The sequence below is a fragment of the Mercenaria mercenaria genome, chromosome 6 (assembly GCF_021730395.1).
Source record: "Mercenaria mercenaria strain notata chromosome 6, MADL_Memer_1, whole genome shotgun sequence".
NCBI classification, from domain to species: domain Eukaryota; kingdom Metazoa; phylum Mollusca; class Bivalvia; order Venerida; family Veneridae; genus Mercenaria; species Mercenaria mercenaria.
The window spans coordinates 74,071,513-74,092,141 of record NC_069366.1 but is presented as its reverse complement, the minus strand read 5'-3'; the positions used below and the strand labels follow the sequence as shown (position 1 = coordinate 74,092,141).

At 35.9% G+C, this 20,629-nt stretch overlaps 1 protein-coding gene across 1 annotated transcript in view; it reads left to right on the top strand.

Annotated features, from left to right (window-relative positions):
• LOC123550406 (uncharacterized) overlaps positions 1-15,360 on the top strand; it is a 28,276-nt gene extending 12,916 nt beyond the window's left edge. Inside the window, exons 4-11 of the mRNA XM_053546330.1 lie at positions 4,725-4,972; positions 6,406-6,760; positions 7,433-7,597; positions 7,990-8,167; positions 8,758-9,051; positions 9,563-9,751; positions 10,613-10,760; positions 11,072-15,360. Coding sequence (XP_053402305.1) covers positions 4,725-4,972; positions 6,406-6,760; positions 7,433-7,597; positions 7,990-8,167; positions 8,758-9,051; positions 9,563-9,751; positions 10,613-10,760; positions 11,072-11,337 — 1,843 coding nt within the window. The 3' untranslated portion in view covers positions 11,338-15,360. The remainder of the gene's footprint in view (positions 1-4,724; positions 4,973-6,405; positions 6,761-7,432; positions 7,598-7,989; positions 8,168-8,757; positions 9,052-9,562; positions 9,752-10,612; positions 10,761-11,071) is intronic.
• Positions 15,361-20,629: the final 5,269 nt, after the last annotated feature.

Here is a 20,629-nt window from a genome sequence, read left to right as displayed (position 1 = left end):
TCAACTTAAGGTCAAGATCACAACTCAAGGTCAAAGGTTTGAGCTCTGTATCTCCTCTTGAAGGATTTTGATGAAACTTGGGTCAAATGATCACCTCATCAAGATGTTATGCAGAATTCATGAGTCAGCCATGTCAGTTCAAGGTCAAGGTCACAGCTAAAGGTCAAAGGTTTACCCTTTCACTATCCATAGCAGTGGTGTGGGATTTAGCTGTCTTTCAGACTGCCTTGTTAATACAGCTTCATTTGAATACATTACAAGCTTTGCAACTCGACATGCATTTGGCCTACTATGATAAATAGAGAATATCTTTGTTTCAGAGTAAGATTGAAATATATTTCACCAGATGCAATATTTTCACGAGTGGCATAGCCACGACTCAAATATAAGATATGGTGTTCGTGAGTGAAATATATATATTTATCGTACATGTAAAACAAACGAGTTTTCTTCTTATTGCATGTTTTTTATCAATTCACCCATTTTATAGTTTCTTACCAGTGAACAATATATTTGATATTTTCACTGTGAAAACGCCAGATACATTTCATTCTTATATGTCGATAATTCATTGAATTGTCATCCTTTGAGACGTAAAATATTATCATAAACTATTAGAAACAAGCCATTAAAACATTAGCACATTTTTAAAGTATCTTAAAGTGGTTAAATTTTTTATATTTTTAAGTATCGATTCATGATTCATATATATGTGCAACCTCCGCGCAGAAACAATTATGTATCTGTGTTCGAGGTCGGTTCCTGTCTTGGTAACGTCAATAGCACTATGATAACATAGAACTTGATCCGAAACGGCAACTGGCATCTTAAATACTGAACAAAAAAATGCGTCTGAGATGTTTTTGAAACGACTTTCAAATACACCATTCAACATGTTTAACAATAAGATTCTTTCATTATTATACATTTTATGACAAACTATATGTGAATAAAAAACAACAAACATTTGAACAACCGAGTAGATTTAAGGTGAAGTGAAAGTGTTGAATAGGTTATGACTAAGCAGAATATAAATCAAACCTTCCAACTGTTGGTTTTAAATGCCAGTGATTATTTACTGCCCCCAAAAACTGTGTTTGTGAGAGAAATAATATACATTTTGTAACCTTTCTTTGACATTAATTTCAAAAGAAATTAAACGGGGTTTTGTTATGTTGAACAATTCATTAATTATAAAATTCCTGTTCCTGGTTTCTACACATTTCCAAGCAGGTAAAATTACATTTGAGCCGTGCCATGGGAAAACCAACATAGTGGGTGTGCGACCAGCATGGATCCAGACCAGCCTGCGCATCCGCGCAGTCTGGTCAGGATCCATGCTGTTCGCTAACGGTTTCTCCAATTCCAATAGGCTTTAAAAGCGAACAGCATGGAGCCTGACCAGACTGCGCGGATGCGCAGGCTGGTCTGGATCCATGCTGGTCGCACACCCACTATGTTGGTTTTCCCATGGCACGGCTCATTTCTTTATATACTTATTTTAGTTCAGGCTATACGTTAATACTTCCCATTCCGCTTCCCGGCTAAACCAATTCGGAGACCAGTCTCTGAAATTGTCAGCCATGCAGTTTCAAGATTGATCTCAGAAGCAATCAGTCCGATTTTAGAGTGCTAAGACTGGTCTCTAAACTACGGAATCCTGTTGGGGACATTTATAATGTCACCGTCGCGTTTGTGGGGTCGACACACGACAACGCGAAGTGACATTACGAAGTGACACCCGACAATCGCAAACGACGGCGACAATCCCAAACGACAGTGTCGTGATATCCACTTTGAAATGTCGCCTTTCAAAAGCACGATATATCGCGATGTCACTTCGCGTTGTCGAGCGTCATATCGCATTGTCGCTATGTGACTTCGTAATGTCGCGATGTCACTTCGCGTTGTCGTGTGTCGACCCTGCAAACGCGACGGCGACATTATCAAACGACATGCGATAATTTTGATATTGATAATTGATAATTTCGCCGTCGCGTTTGCAGGGTCGACACACGACAACGCCAACAATGTACTCGTTTGTTCGAATGCTTTTATCTGTAATGCTAACAAGTGTTTTGTTTAAAGTGTGCATCCTAGAAGTTAGACTTTTAAAAAGTGATAGCTCCGGTTTCTCTTAACAGATTACACAAAACTATTACAATCCTTATAAATACAAAAACATAAAGGTCACGAAATGGAATAGAACCTATAATAAAATATTTTACCCCTTATCAATTTGTAACCAAGGCAACCAGCTAGGGGCGACACCCTGGACATAAAATGTTTTACGTCATTTTGTAAGTATTCCCATCTTGAGAGAATCGTGTTACAAAATGTTGATATATGCGTACTTTAATGTGCAGTGGCAGAGGGTTCAACTCACCCCCACCCTAACCCTTCCGACCCCACTAACCATAAAACTTATTAAAGTTATTTTATTCCCATGATGACCTATAACTTTGTGTAGTTATAACCCCATGTTCAGTTTATAGATTTAAAAATCTTTGGCCATAATCAATAATGGTTTGGTTTATATATGTTCTAAATTAAAAAAAAAAAGTTTTTAAGGGTTTGAAATTTTGTGTTTTATACGCCACATTAAAGCTTGAATTATCCTTTATGTAAGTGATTCATCGGCGGTTTAATGTATGTACATCCCCTGAAAACGTATATATTTATAATTTATGAACCGATGTTTAGCTTCCAGAAAATAATTTGAATTGTGTAAAATAAGTGAATATCCGTTCAAGCGTTCAATTCATATAATTGCATTAATAGATGTATTTAATCATGGGACAGGTGAATGCCTGATTTAATAAAAGGTGCGCTAATTATAATAAAATAACAGTAACAATAATGGTAAACTCAAAATATATTAATTAAGATGTTCAACCTTTACCCTGCTAAATTTCTAAAATGCGCTGGTCCATCAGTCAATTTGGGCAGTACCATATATTATCACTGAAAAATTACTGACTGAATAGCAAACAGTGCAGACTGATCTTGGTCAGAGAGAATCACTTGCCGCCGGCAGGCGAAGTAAAATAGTTTTAAATAGTGATAATGATAGTAATAACAGTAATAATAATAATGATAATAATAATAATATTAATAATAATTATAATAATAATAATAACATATGGAATAGTTGTTCATGTTTCAAAAAGAGTCTCAGATCATCACAAACACTTTCCAGTGATACTCTGCACAAATCCACGTGTCAGGAAGTACATATATATATATACAAAAGACCACTTTCAGCAAAAAGTTATTTTGAGACATTTTAATTTTTACCGTAAAAGTTTGAAAAACCGCTTAAACATTTCCTTCTGGACAGCCTGTGTTATTGATGCTATAAATCACGTGTGTCTAATGATAATGGTGTAAGAATAAAAGTCACACAAACAAAAGTTAAATGCTTCATTAACATAATATCATTTAAGATAAAATTTTATTGTGGATTTGCTTAACCATATGTATTTGATGTACAAGTGTTCCAATTAAAGGAAATAATTGAAGGGCCTCTGTGTCCAAGTTATTAAGGTCACTCACTTCAAACTGCTATAAGTTTAAAACCCCGCTCGAGGTGTATAAATCATTCATGAGCTGGCTAACGGAAGGTCGGTGGTTTTACCCACATATCCGTTCGTGTCTGAACTAGTGCTCAGACTATGAAGATATCGATCCCACCACTAAAAGTTAGAAAAAATAGACATATGACCTGTAATAGTATATCGATGCAACGTTTTACCCAACAAAATGTTGTTTATTATTATTATGAGATGTTCTATTAAAATACAATTTGTGAAAATTATAGTATATTGGTGACTAGTTATTTCTTATATTTGTAATATTACATAAATATCAAAAAATGGAAGCCACTTCAATGTCTTCTCGATATCGCTAAGTTACGCAAGAAGAAATGTTGCGTTAAGTACATGGTTTTAACCAAGCAATAAATCAAGTTATCAGTAATTAAACATTTTTGCATTAGTACAAACCAATATTAGTCTTAGTAAGGAAATGTTACGAGGATAACATTCCAATAGGTAATATGTCTCGTTTAATATGTGATTTTACGAGATAAACCCAAGAAAGGTGTGAAATTCTCCCTCCCCTCTGGGGTTGTGTCAGTAAGTCAATATGATAAAGCCGATCATACACTGATACTAACATTTTCGTTTGGGATATGACTATATAAAACATTAATTCACTTTCAAGTTATAAATGGGAAAACGCCCTTAAAGCCCAACAAAAACCAATATAACTGTACAAATCATGTTTTGAAACAGTGCCGTAAGTCATGATGAATATAAAACAAACCTGTCTCCTTGGGTTGTGTGCAAAAGAAACAATTGAGTTTAACAGCAAATTTATTTAAGGTCCGTAGCTTAAAGGGAAAACAATGTTGTTCTAACGTATAGTCTGCCTGGTAGGGTCTTCTTCGATCATTTCAGTGATTAAAGGAATGTTTAAAACCGCTTTGAAATGAGAGAGTTAGTATCAATTTAATATTTTGTGAAAATTGCAGCTTTTTGGTTTCCATGACTACGTTAAACATACAAAAATGGGTAAGGGGTAGATAAATGGGTAGGGGAGTTTTGGAAAAGTTTTTAAAAAGCAAAGATGAATAATCAACACGGGAAGTCACATACTTTACTAATATAACCTTACATTGAATTCCTGTAATAAAAAAGTAATTTGCAATTCGTTATTTTCAGGTTCCAGGCGCAGAACTCAGGTACCCATTATTGGCATGCCCATGCAGGGTTACAGCGAGGTGACGGAATATTTGGAGCACTAGTTGTTCGGGATACTTCGGTAACTTCCGTGAAGAGTCTTTACGACGAAGACCTTCCAGAACATACAGTGTTCGTACAGGATTGGCTTGATCAGTACTCCTCTGCTAAATTTGCCTTACATCACCACGGAATGAGTGACAACCAACCGTCTTCCATTCTCATAAATGGTAAATCAAACTTATAAGCGTAAATATTCCAGATATCGCCCGGGAGTTAAGTTTATACTTTTTTTGTTTAGCTCGGTTGTGATAAAAGCTTCAAGCTTATTGGAACCACTCTCGAATCCAGCTTCCTGGTAAAATCAGTACTGGTGCCATATGAGAAGGCTCGAACCCACGATCCATGGATTGAGCAGCCGACACCTTATCCACTAGGCCACCGCTCCCCTTCAATGGGAGTTTATTAGACTCAAACTCATGAGCGATTAGTGACAACGACTACATTAAACCATGTGTATTCAGTTGCATTGTTGAATACAAATAGCCGTAGCGATACATTGATTGGATTGCCTCTTCCATGTACGTATAATGAAATTGCCACATCAATGCTTTTAGTCGATGTTACACCTTGCATTGATGCCAATATATTTCTCATAAATGTTACATTATTACATGTTACTTCAAAGGATATTACAGGCCAAACGTTGGGTGTATGTGTTATTCTTGTTTAACCCCTGTTTGTTTTTTCGTTAACTTTTTATATTATTGTTGTGTGTTTCGTTATTTATCAATAAAATGTAGTTTTCTGATGGTATTATATCTTATCTAGAACAAAAAGGTGCAAATTGGAATATTGCTCAACATCCATTTTTAAGATCCAGTAAAATATAAATTAAATAAAAAGCATTCCAAGACAGGAATACAAAAGAATAGTATTAACCTTTAGCCTGCTGTCGGCCAGTGATTTTTGTCTTTTCAAGATCTGCACATCCGTGTAAGCTGATCATGGTCTGCACTGTTCGCTATTCGGTCAATAAATTTTCTATGAGAGCCCCTTCGAATAATAAATGGCACTGCCCAAATTGAACGATAGAATAGTCCATTTTAGAAATATAGCAAGGTAAATGTATAGAATGTGTAACATGCAACAAGAACATAAAATAGTTGACAACAAAAAGAATTACATGTTGATAGCTCGTGACGTATATAATTTAGCAACGTTGTCTGCTGTAAAGGTCATTTCCTTTTTTACATAACAGTAAGTAAGTTAATATTGGTGCATTTTATTTGACAAACAATTATCCTGAAATTGAAATTGCACTTAACTTCTGTTAATTTTTGTCACTTAGTAGCAATCTTAACATAACAAAGTCACCACTAAAAATAACAGCTGTTAGATCTGTAAGTAACCCTAGTGTGATTGACTGGTTAATTGACCATCCAAATATGTTAAGAAAAGAGCATGTACTATGAATTAAGATACAAAATTTGTGTATTTACGGGTCAATATTCTACAATTATCGTTACTCACTTCTTGGCTGTACAATAGACAATGATATGCATCAGAAAAATACTATTGACCAAGGCGATAGTAAGGGTCAGAATTATTGATTTTTGTGTATGTTACATCATTGTAAATGATACCTTAATTGTATTTTCAGGAAAGGGTACAACATTCGGACACGGTTCAAAGGATTCTATGGATCATGGCGGACATTCAATGAGCGGGTCGGGTGGCATGGGTGACATGAATGATGACATGAATAAAACCCACACTACGGATCATAACGCTACAACGGATGAAATGGCGGATATGAATAAAACCAACGCTATGGACCATAACGACACGATGAAAGGAATGCCAGAATCCACGGTATCAACAGGGGAAGCAACTCAAGCTACACATGCAAATCATAATAATATGGGATCTACCACGATGGCGCCAATGAACGATCATAACATGACAAATTCAACTACACACACAAAGAAGGCGTTTGTTCCTCACAGCGTTTTTCGGTAAAAATGATTTTGGAAAATTAGGTTGCTAGGAATAGTAATTTCCAATCTTGAATAAAAAGCAAGTGTTTGACAGAACAGTAGTGTTAAAGAAATCAACCGAACAGTCTAACAAAGTAATGTTACACATGCTACTATATCCTAATATTTAGATATTTTATCTATTTGTTAAACGTAACATTATTTAGTATTGAGTTACTAAAACAGATAACTGTTTGTTTACTTTAAATAGATAATAAAAAGGTTTAAGTTTAACCCCAAGAAATACGGAACCACAAACATAAACACAACATACCTCATAATATGTCAAAACACGGCACAGTTCAGTGTAGAACAGCTCACCGAAGCACAGCACAACATAGCACAATAATGCATAACACAACACAGCAAAAAAGGCAAGCATAGTACATCAAAGCACAGTAGACCATAGCATAACACAACACTGCACGGCACAATACGGCATAGCATAGTAAAGCATAGCGAAGTACAGAAGACCGCAACACAACACAATACAACATTAAAATACACAACATATCACTGCTAACACAGCACAGAACGGCACGATAAGGACAAATAACAATCAGAAAATACGAGTATCAACTTGAAACAGTCGGTTGCCCGGACAACTCGATCAACTGGGGATTCAAACTGGTTTATTCTGTATATTTTCAGAGTTGAGCGAGGGCGGCGGTACAGATTTCGGTTTATCAGCAACGGGCTTTTAAACTGTCCACTAAAGGTGTCTGTAGAGAAGCATACTCTGACTGTCATAGCGAGCGACGGCAACGATATCAAGCCCTCAGAAGTCGAAAGTATAACAATCTTTGCAGGAGAAAGGTTTTTAAATTATTTAATTTATTAAAAAGTAAATGAAACCCGTAATTATCATTACACACTAACCATGATCCAATAAAGCTTTGGCCAGTGTGTCTTGTGTTCCGTATCTACGTCACTATTTCAAAATGTTTTGTAAACTTTCTAAGCTTTACGTTGCAATGTTTTTCTAGCCAATACATCGGTTATTGAAAAATACATTTTTATACAAACGCATTTAAGTTTTAAAATACAAAAATATTTCACTTGTGTATATGGAGATTGTCAGGTAAAAGGGGATGCCCTGCAAAGTGGCATGTGCCGTATTTCGTTGTTGAATGCGTGGTCTCGTGTTGTACGTGACATTAAAGTATAAAAAGATAGAAGGTTAAGCATTTTTCTTAATTTTTATTTAGATATGACGTCGTCTTAACAGCTAATCAGTATGTTGAAAACTATTGGATGCATGTAATTGGCCTCGGGGATTGTGAAATCAAGAAAACGTCACAAACAGCTATCATTAGATACGAAGGTGCCATGGAGATGAACCCAACAACCGGAAATACATATTCAGACGGCGATCGCAAAGGCAGGGTAAGCTACAAAACGTTTCTTATAACAAACGATAGAGTAAGTTAGGAGTGAGGTTGTTAACTGTCTTGATGAATTTAAAGTTTTACCATTTTATTGACATAATGAAATTACGGAGTGCAGCGAAGTGAAAGAAACAACTTCATTAATTTGAAGGTCAATAAATGATATATAACCTATTAGAAGTTGAAAATGTAAAATGTACGTAACCATAAGCAACCCCTTTTTATGCCCAATAAGTGATAGTTAATAACATGGACAGTCGTCATCTGAAAAGCAGCAATTTTATCGAAACATTAAATGTAAATTCTGCACTTAATAAGTGTATGGAATTTCGGTTTTTCATGGCATATGATTTGTTTATGTACAACACACCACCATTCAGACAGAGTTATGTTATTATATATATTGTTCGGAATGTGTTTTGTATATATGTGCTTATATACAGGAAGAACTTGAGCTGACCCCTCAAAATGCAGAGAAATTCAATCAATGGTAGAACTGTATTTCGAGACCAAATATTTGCCAAAATGTATTAATAAAAGGTCGGAATGTTATATTTAGGTAATGTTAGAAATTGTTGCAAATTGCAGAGCGGGAACCCGATGACGTTTCATGACGATATAGTCACCGTTGCCGACATGACGTCAGAGGTCGCACCAGACGATGTATACACCGCCCACAATGTGCAGAGGTTTTACATGAATCTGGGATATAACGAAGTAGAGAACTATCATTTCTTGGACTCTGATCACTACCCCTTGGCAGAAATGTACCAGATGCACAAGGGTTCCCATGGCAACCATCTGTTTGCCTTACAGATGAATGATATAACCTTTAAGATGCCAATGTCACCTGTATTAACGCAATACAGAGATTTGGACGAGGTATATATACATATTATAATTTACCTGGACAATATTCAAGTCTGATGTGTCATGTATGGGAGAAATTGTCAGTCAGTTTGTAAAAGGAAGAACTGGCTGTAGTACTAACATATTATACACTATGGACCTTCGAAAATCAAGTTCAGAACGCCAGTACTGTTGATGTCTGTCAAGTCACGAAATAAGGTGGACTCGAAAATTACTGTCAATAGTAGATGGATACAAACATGTTTGTTAAGAAATGTGTAAAGAAGATGATTAAAAATATAGTAGATGAGGCAATATGGAGAATATTACACTCAGTACTATCAAATATTTTTAAAAGTACAAATAATTCATACGGGTATGTTGAAGTATTGTATTGTTGGACATATGCCATGAGTAGATGGAGAAATATGTCTTAAACTTTGTATCAGTGAATCTTTGAATACATAAAAAATATATGCTGAATATTATGTTGTTAAATAGTTTTAAACACTGTATTTAAATAGTTTTAAACACTGTATTTCAGCGGATATTTTGTAACGAAACCTCGGCACCTGTCACTTGCCATAACGATTTTTGTGAATGTGTCCATCGGGTGAAAGTCGACCTCAATGCTGTTGTGGAACTTGTCCTTATTTCAAACGGTATCCATGGTCTTGGGAACCACCCCATGCATCTGCATGGCCACGCCTTCTATGTCCTGGGAATGGAAAAGGTAAAGGTCATGATTAAGATGATAAAAGCTCAAAGTTTTAAAAGCACTGCAAACTTTTACGTGTTCAAATGTCATTGTTACAACACGCATTGAAAATGCAATGTTTCAAATTGTGGTATATAAATGCAGTTCACCCATAATGTGTTTCATTAAAGGTTGCCTTCGGTATAAAAGTACTGGCATAGGAAGTTTTACAAATTATTGTTGCGCGTTTCGAAGGGAACGAAGCACCAGAGACGCTTATTAAATAATGAATAAAATATTTATTTTGCTCATATTTTAAGCCTATTTTACTTCTGTTTATATTGCTCAGTGTGTGGTGCATGCTTTTGTTAAATGACGATTTTTTCCCTAACTATGGACGCGTTTATTTACAGGCTTTTTAGCTGTCCAGTGATCGTGTACAAACTTAACAGATTTCTGCAACAATCTTTTACACGTTTTTATACCAGTGACACTTTAATATCTTTATTTCTTTTACATGTTTTGTATGTATAAATCAAGAGTGAATATGTAAACATGGGGCAAAACACTAAAAGCAACAATCAAATATAACTAGCTCGTAAAGCCAAAAAGTATTAACCTGTATTTTTCATGGTTGTCAAACCAGTTTTATGGCAGAAACGTCTGCAAATAAAATACAGTTTGGGCGAACTGCGCAATATATACATATATAGAAACAAGTTGCATGCTAATAGCTATATGTGCAAATAAAATTTTGACTGCTTTAGAGGATGTTGCCTTTCAGCAAATGACTTTAACTTGCCAACATGTTTTAGACAGAAGTGATACTAAACGCGTAGGTTGAGGAACGCCAACGCGATTCTGTAATTAACATCGTTGTTTTGTTTACTTTTGTAGCTAAATACGACCATTTCTCGGTCAGCTATTGAAGAACTTGACAGACGAGGGGTTCTCAAGAGAAATTTAAGAAATCCAATCAAGAAGGACACAGTTATGGTCCCTGATGGCGGATATACAATAATCCGATTCAAAGCGAAAAATCCAGGTAGACTTCAGATTTTCTAACTAGCATACATGATATATATTCTTTTTTATTTTGAACGGCTTCCTTCGAGACTATAGGGTGCATTCAATTTTGATGAACATTAATACTCGAGTTCCGCTTAAACTGTTGCGTGCAAGAGTGGGGGTGAACATGGGTGTGTGCGGGGAACGTTAGTGATGTTCTTCATCTTATAACCCCACATAAACAGACTGTAGAAAATTATTACGTCATTATTAATAGTACTGACATCTACCATTATCCTCCAGGTGATCGGATAAGGGAAAAAACTGAGTATATCTGTATATTTTCAGGGTTTTGGCTGTTTCATTGCCACGTGGACTTCCATTTTGCCCTCGGTATGTCCATTGTTCTCCAAGTAGGCGAAATCCATGAAATGCGACCGGTTCCCGGCAACTTTCCGAGATGCGGCAGCTGGCACTACACAGAGGATTCTACGCCATATGACATGTGTAGCAACATAAGTAACCATGGAAACAGAATTTTTAACAATCCAGCATATATTATGCTATTATTGTTATTACTTACAGTGGTACATAATTTCTTTTTGATGTTGTAGGGACTGCTATGATTCCGACAAAAGAAAGCCATTCTAATATAAAATAGTTCCAATATTTAGTTACTCTAGGTGGTGCTTCTAAGCTTCCAGACTTTATCAGTTTCCGGAATTGCACTTACATCAGAGGCTTCATCTAGGGTAGCTGGACACTCTTATACAGAGTTATTGTTTCACCGCTTCCGCTTCAGACGACAAAATCGTCAAGAGATTGGACCTTCCTTTGTGTCTGACTGTAAAATACAAAAAGCAGATCTGCATTGTTTCGTCGGATGCAAAATGGATATTTTAGTCGAATATTCGAAGAATAGGTAGAGCTGTTGCATTCACAAATGCGTCCCCAGCGTTCCGATTTAGTTAAGTTTTGTATGTAATCTGGTACTAGTATCTCAGTATTGAAACTTAACATACATGTACATTGTGATAATCTGACTCACACTGTACAGGTTCCATTATGTACCTTTTTCGTCTGAGCATTTTTGTTTGGTTTTGTATGTAAGCTAGTATCTAAGTATCCACTAACGGGAATGAATTGAAACTTTATACACATGTTCACTGTGGGGATCGGACATGATCCAATAACTCTGTTTTGCTTTTTCACACAGTTATTTCCCTTTCTCAACTTAGCAATTCTTTTTGATACTGTATGTTATTTCATTAAACATCATAAAAGTGGGAAGTTCTAAGACTCAAAGGTTTTGCCCCTTTTCTAGTTGTTTATGCCAATGTTCTCATTATTTTATCTTTTCTTCAGTGACAACGCATTTAGATAGCCGAGCGTTGTTGTCCTCCGATATCTCTTATTGTATGTAGTATTAAGTGCAATTTTCTATATAATGTAACAGAGACAACTAATGTGATTTGTGTACCATATTTATCTCAAATGTGTTTGTCTTTTGGATTTTGTTTGCGTTTGTTTGTGTTTTTCAGTGCATGATATCTGCCTTGAAGACAGTCCCCTAAATGACTTCCTGGCCTTTTTAATAAGATATCACAGTAATATTATTTTTCTTGTAGTCCTATTTCTAGGATTATCGGTGATCAGTAACAAGCTATTTTATATTTCCTCGGCAATTTTCGTATCATAGTATGCTTTTTTGGCCACAAATTGCTGTTATCGTACACGACCACTACCTTAATGAGCGTCAAATACAAACTTTTGAAGTAATTTTCTTACGCATGCCAAAGTGACTACATGTATGAAGTTAAACACGGGGGCCTTCGAGGCTGAATTGTGTCAGTCGTTGGCTTCGGATCACGCCCGATGCCGCTGTGTTTTCGAAACCTCGTCTTTCATCTGAGGGAGCCATTCACCTGCCTTACAGAAAGTGTGCCAGGTGCATGCCCCTACCTGTAATAATGCTGGGAGGGGCCCTTAAGGTCTGTCACAACGACGGGAACAAGAACAGAAAGAAAATGCCATTGTACATGTTATATACCCTACCTCTAGGTATTCTACGAGAACCATGATACCCATTGGAGAAATATACTAGCCCCTTTCAGTCGCGTATTTCTCATCTAAAAAGTTGAGTTCAGCAAATGGGTACTATATGCAATTGCTAAATTATCGTCCATCGTGCGCCAGTCACATTTTCTATATGTTTCTTATCGTGTATTTTATGTCTTCATCAGCGTTTCGGGTATTTATAAAAGTTTCTCTTGTTTAGTCTCTGCGCCTCGTTATAGGTGTAAAATTGTGAATAATATTGAATGTTGCAAATTGTAAATCATTATTTTTTAATAGACGCAATGCCATGTAACAGCTGTTGACTTACAAACGTATTTAAGGTTATCCACCGTGTGAAGTCGTTACTTTAAGAAATTGGAACAGTGTTATAGTCCGCTCTTTTTGAGATAAATCCTGTTTCTTAAAGTAACGACTTGATACGATGTTGTGTTTTCGCTTGAAAGTGTGCACTCATTTTTGAATAGAAATGTATTTTTCACCTATGTATTTCAATCAAATGTGCTAGATTTTTAGTTTAGCTCACCTTTACGAATTATATTACATTTAATCTCTGTGATTGCTAATCCATTTGACACAGACTTCAGCTATTGGCAATATCTTCATCCACATTGGAGTCATTAAACACTGCAATGAGAGCTCCAGCTTCCTAAGATTAGAAAAAATTCATACAACTGTTACTTTTTCAAAACATAAAGAAAACATCATAATGCTTGTATCGTCCGGTGTTAGGATTACGATATCGGTTCACCACATGGCTGAAATCTTTGTGAAATAATACAAAACATTATTTCATTAGTTTGCACTAAGTGAACATCAGATACAGTGACGAAAATTGCCATTGCTGCAAAAGTCACTTATAGCCAGCCATATTGTAAATATTCTTGTCTTTCGTAAAACTGTCTGTTTTCTGAACATTGAACAACTTTTGTAAGCACAGTATAATTACATAAAATGTGCTGTCGTTTACATAATTTTGCTAATATTATGACGTTCTTGCTGTTCTTGCAGGAAAATCTCTCAGTCTGTACCTCAATCTACATGTACGTTCATAATCAAACATTTGTTCTTCCGATCACATGTCTGATTTTGCAACCATACTTTAAACGTGACTGTCAACAGGCTGTTACAAGACCTTGAAATCCGAATTAGTGCTTATGTTTTTGATAATCTTCTTTGTCATTAAATTTTGATATGCAATATGTTAAAAGTTGCTATTCTTGGACAGAATTGTTCAAAACTGTGTCTAGTGGTAAAGGTTTCTTGTGAACGTTTTTGTTTTTAAAGTTGAGCCACATGTATTGATCAAAAATACAGACTAGACGTTGCTTTTACATAATCTGGTGATGTTATGATAAGACTTGGCGATTTATAAAATTACAGTATGGAGCTTTACCAGTGGATACAGCTTTATTCAACTCGATCCTGATATTTGTTATTTATGTAGAGAATTTTATTGTGTTTGCATATATATTGTATGTACATTTTGCGATAATCTGTCTGTAAAAGACTAATGTCTTCTTGAGGAAATGTGTTTATTCTACCATATTTGATGAAAAATGTATTTAGTCTGCGATATTTGACGAAAAATGGATGTGTTCTGCCGTATATTTGACGGAAATTGTATTGCGTTTTGAGATATTTGACGAAAAATGGATTTATTTTGCCATATATTTGACCAAAATATATTACGTTTGCGATATTTGACGAAAAATGGATTTATTCTGCCATATATTTGGCCAAAATGTATTTCTGTCATATTTGACGAATTCTATGATAATGATTCTATTCTGCCATGTTTGACGATAATAAAATACAAACCAGAAGCGACCGCTTCCTAATACGTTGTTTACGAGTACTTATTTTGTGAGAGAAAAAAATCGCTATTGTTATATAAATACAAGACAGAAATATCAATTTTAAGAAATCTTTTGGTTGTAAAATGGGATTCGTTTATATTTAAAAAAAATCATTAGATTAGCTTTGAATTTATAAATCATCCATTTTTAATTTCTATAAACCCATCGCAATTTGTAGCTGTTTTAAAAAAATACCCTCATGACTCTAAATACGGGCTAATTTTTATAGCATCTTCATAAGATATTAGATAGCATATAAACAAAATTTCCCTTGGCGAAATTTCCCTTAATGAAATCAATATGATTAGATTTTGTTCAAAGTTCAAAAAGTGTGAAACTTGTAAAATGATGTATAACGTATAACTGGTTATTTTAGAATTAAGAAGATGTTTAAGAAAACTTTTTTAAGGGAGCTGAGGAATCAAGTAGTAACTTTGGTAGCAACATTTTATAAGTTGGAGCAAGTCTTAATTCGTAGTTCACAAATTACAGCCTGTAGAAGAAACATTGTTGTCCACTGCATCTTATGTATTAAAGAGGCATTTGAAAAAAGGCTGCCATTAAAAAAAAAAGAAATTTATTTGCATTGTTAGAAAAAGATTTACTTAATGTATTACACACGAGAATTATACATGTATAAATCAATTTGTACAGTTAGATCTTTTGACCAACTTCTCAATAAATAAAAAATACTGCATCTGAGGTTTTGTTTTTATATGATCAACTGTTTGACGTTATATCAAAACGTTGAGGAATTGTTCTTTCCTTGTTTTCAAAGTCAGACCGACTCTGCAATATATTATACAGTGGTATCAGACCGGTAGGGGAGGTAACCGTTGCTGGGAACATTTTAAAACAAAACGTTTTTGTACCACAACCACATCATTAGGATATTGCAAAATCCTAGGCCAATGCGTAAGCGTGACAAACTGTACAAAGAACTATGAAATCCCAGAACATCAACCCCATTGTCACACAAGAGTTTTAAGTACAGTAATCTGTCATAACAAAAATACCCATGTGTTAAACGTAACACCTAAAAATGGTGTATAGCAGTTCCTCACTTACACTGTCAAAAAAAGCAATTCGAAATAGTATTTTCCAAATCTCAAACGCTCAGTCTAAAACAATTATGTAAAGTAGTTGCTTTCCCGCACAAAAGAAAACAACATATTAATACTTTGTCCAATATCAACATGTAAAATGTCTTAGACCGTAATCGTCCATGAACAACTCAATCAAGCCATGCATTTCATGTCTGACATGTCGGGCGACCTGTGACGTTCCCTCTTTTTTATTTCAGTATCTGTTGAAGGCAGTTCACCAATAAATGAAATATCATCTAAAATATTTAAAGAGCAAGAAAACGAGATATCTCCTGTCCTCACTTTCATCTTATCTTTTTTAGGAACAGGTATTGATCCCTTAGATTAGAAACGCACATTCGTCATTCCAATCAGCTGAGCTTCCAAACTCATGGAAAACATTTTGGTTTAAAATATTACGAGATATTTTACGTCCTGCTACCCCAGTTCCTGCATGGCAATTTATTAAAATTCAACTTCCCAGCCAATCTGATCACCACGGCCATTTTACGGAGGATACGGAAATACTCGATGTTTCACGATTGCTAATCAGCCTCCTAAGTCTATCTTTTCGTTACGGATATTAGTTAACCATTTGACAAGCTTAATAGTAATGAACTACATCTAGTTCACTGGAAAAAAAAAACATAAACAACCGGAGGTCCATCCTCTGGTATCACGGTGTTTTATACCCTTCTTAACGAACCGCAATCAAATAGATGTAGTAGATAGCTACACTTCTGATACCCTACCTATCCTATCTGCCGTTCCGCAAGGCTCCGTTCTTTGCAATTGAATCTTTCTTTCCTACAAAAACGACATTCCTATTCAATGAAAAGTAAAACAGATCGTTTTCTCAATGACACCATTGTATATCTGACAGTCAAATCTTCATCAGATTCCAAAACCCAACAGAACGATCTGCATGCTCTGGAACAGTAGGAACAAGGCTAGTAATGGAATTTAACACTGGATGTGAAGTGTAACGGATAACTAGAAAAAGAACCCCTATAACTCCCATACGTTACACATGGAACGAGAACTATACATTAGGAGCAATCTCCAACGATCCAAAAGATCTTGTTAGTCGATATTAATAATTATTACATAAAAGGCAAATGATTTTCCCCTTCAAATTTGAAATGATTTTAAAACAGGTTAGCGGTACGCAGTCTGTAACTATACAATCAGTGTTTCCCAAATGATGAATACCACCTGGAATCTAAACTATCTACAATCTAAACTATTGTATACGCATGTACAAATACCTACTCCGAAAAAAACGGCTTCCAAAAAAAATGAGTAATGGCAATGAGCGCAATAAGCACCAAAAAGCACATTGTCAGCTGCATAGCTGTATAAAGTAGATTGATATAGTGTGCAAGATTTAAAAAAAGTCATTTATAAAGATATTAATAATCTGGTCTGCGTTTCATTGAAAGCCTCAAGTTAGTCCTAAGCCCTAGGACCTAGGACCAAAGATAGGATGGAATAGGTTTGCACTTAAGACCGTTTCAATGAACAATCCTATCTATAGTCAGTGACAGAGGTCCAATTTGTTCTCTCATATAGAAGTTAATCTTCTTCTTCTCGTACGCGACTACACTTTCAGACCAGTAGCTTCGATGAAACTTGTGGTTTGCCGCAGATCCTCAATGCCTCCATACAATTTCTGGTGGATTGAGGTATCTATCGGCTAAGTCGCAGCTCGCTCCTGGTAATGCCTTTTACATATCTGAAGTATATGCTCCGCAGTCTGATCTTCCTCACCACATGGACAAGTTGGCGACGATGCCAGTCTGTATTTCTTGTACATGTGAGCATTGAGCTTGTTGTGCCCTGAGCGGAGCCTGACCATCATCACTTGTTCAGACAGATCAAGGAGATGAAAAGCATCCTGTGGCTGCATGTAGTGTTTCTCTCTTGCCAGATGGGTATTGAATGAAAACTCCTGCTCCTCCATCTTTGACGGCGCATGTGGCTGATCCGTCTGTATAGACAAGAGTCCATGATTCCGGAGGATAGTCTTCATTGATCATAGCAAGTTTGAGGCTCTTCCGAATGCTTTCATCCTCTTGCTTCCCGCGGTCAAGACGAGGAACAGCAAGTCTCACTGTCACTCAGGACAGATCATTCGATAATGGGTTTATAATGTCTTCACTACCTAGGGAAGTCGTTGGTATGTTCAGCTCAGTTTTGAACTTTTGGTTGAGTTTCTTTGCTCATGAACGAAGCTGCTACGTTTGAGCCGATTTTTGGTGTAGCCATCTAGCTTGGCTTTCATGGGATGGTCTTGAAAAGACCTGAACTTCTCTGCTTGAAGCAGAACTTTTGCATGTCTTCTGTCTTGTAACGGCTGTGTGCCTGTTAGCTTCTCCATGAAGGAGATTGGTGTAGACTTTGTAGCACCTGTCATGATCCGCAATGCTTGGTTCTGAACCTTGTCTAAAGCCTGTTGGTTAATTTTGGCATTAGTGGACCAGGCACTTGAACTATACTCTAAATGGGGTCTCACTGTTCCCTGATATACTGTCTTGAGTATTTGCTCATTTGCTCCCCACGTTGTTCCAGCAAGTTTGCGCATCATGGCAAGCTTCTTGCGGGCCTTCCCTTCTGCTTGACTGATGTGGGGCTTCCTGGTTAGCCGTATTGTTAACCATTATGACCCTAATCTGTAAACAAGAGTAGGCAACTCTATCAAGTATTTTTACTGAATAGGCCCCTTTTCGACTTAAAATATGCTTATCATAATGTTAAAGTTTGCGTATCACCCCAAATATTTTCAAAGTCCATTGAGATATTGCGTTGATATTTTACATTCTTGTTTACCATCATGACCCCAATCTGTAAACAGGTGTAGGCAACTCTATCAAGCATTTTGACTGAATTACTGCCCCTTTTTGACTTAGAATATGCTTATCATAATGCTGAAGTTTGCTTACCATCCCAAATATTTTCAAAATCCATTGAGATATTGCTTTGATATTTTTCATATTTGTTTACCAACATGACCCCAATCTGTAAACAGGAGTAGGCAACTCTTTCAAGTATTTTGACTGAATTATGGCCCCTTTTCGACTTAGAATATGCTTATCAGAATGTTAAAGTTTGCGAATCACCCCAAATATTTTCAAAGTCTAATGAGATATTGCTTTGATATTTTGCATACTTGTTTACCAACATGTTCCCAACTTTTAAAGAGGAGAAGGCGACTCTATCAAGCATTTTAGCTGAATTACTGCCCTTTTTCGGCTTACAATATTGGTTAATTTTTTATTGTAAAGTCAAATATCTTGAATACTCTCAAAGGTAATGACTTGAAACTTGAAATACATCTTTAATTGCAATAGGTCCGTCAGGGAAAACGATCCACAGAACTACTTTGATTTTTAACAGATTTATGCCCCATTTTTAACTTGGAAATTTTGGTTAAAGTTTTGTGAAGTCCAATATCTTGAATACCATATATAAGGTATTGAGTTGAAACTTGACTTATTTTTATCAACATTCCCGCCTAAGACAGCTATCCCCTTTAAAGTTCAATATAATGAAAACTATCAAAGGTATTCACCTGAAACTTAAACTACTTCTTTATTATCAACATCTCTACCAAGGAAAGCAGTTATGTTTTACTAACAAAACTTTTGTTTTATCGACAAGCACTAAAATAGTCGAGCGCGCTGTCAACTGACAGCTCTTGTTTGTAAATATTCTTGTAAACAACTCTCATTTAATTGGGTTTGAGATTTATTGAATATAAAATTTAATAATAAGTTGCCGACTTCCGTAAGTTACTGTTACTTACTTTAGAAAAGCATAAATTTATTACCTTCAATCCAGAGAAAAACACAAAATTGATAAATACGCGCATTGGCTAACTACTATTAATAAATTATTAAATTCGTGATCGTGTCTTTAGATTATCAAATGCATTTGTTCAGTCAGTTACAATGTATTTAAAACAACGAAAAAAAAAGCAAACAAAAACACACACACACACACACACACACACACACACACACACACAAAACACGGGTTGTTTAGGGGTCCGGTACGTGCCTCTAGACCCCGGGTCTAAAGGTCTGGTAACCGGACCCTAGCTTCTGCCATCCGTGAAATGTTTTCCCCAAAATGGATTTTCTTTACCTTTAAGCATTATATGACAACTTTTTACCGAGATAATTAATGGATTCAATTATCCTTTTGCAAAAACAAAGTTTCATTTCGAAATTATATTTATATTCCGATTTCTGACGAAAAGTTCCGATCACTCCACGGATAATAACGACTTTGCCCGACTACTCCCGATTCCATTAGCTAATGAATAGTGAAGAAAATATGCGGATCTCCTCTTGAGAGTGAAGCGTTCTGTGATTTTTTTTTCTCTGAATTCAAGGCAGTGGTAAAAGGCAAATGCGGAGGAACATTGTATTAAAAATTGAAAGACCAAAGTCCTACTTCTTTTTATGTTAAAAAGCTTAAACGATATACGAAACTCGAGATCAAGGAGTCCATTCAATGTTCGGTTGTATTAAAGGAGGGGAACACTTTTTAAAACCTGTCGAGAACCGAGATACATTCAAACCGAGTCTGGTATTACTTTTCGGCATGAGTTCTATGCTTCCAAAGGATATGCTGAACCATCTAAAGGGAGGGCAGCATTAAGCACTCGACCAAATGTCATGATTTTGGAGAGAGTTGTGAGAAATTTGTGCGACAGGGGAGGCGAAATACGATATACAATAAGAATCACGATACAGATTCGAGGTATTTCTTGTGAGTATGGATACCTGTCCCAGAATGCAACATTGCTATTGGTACATTCAAACAACCAATCAGAATGTGAGATTATAACCAGTCTAAGATCTGAAACATCTGATTAGTTG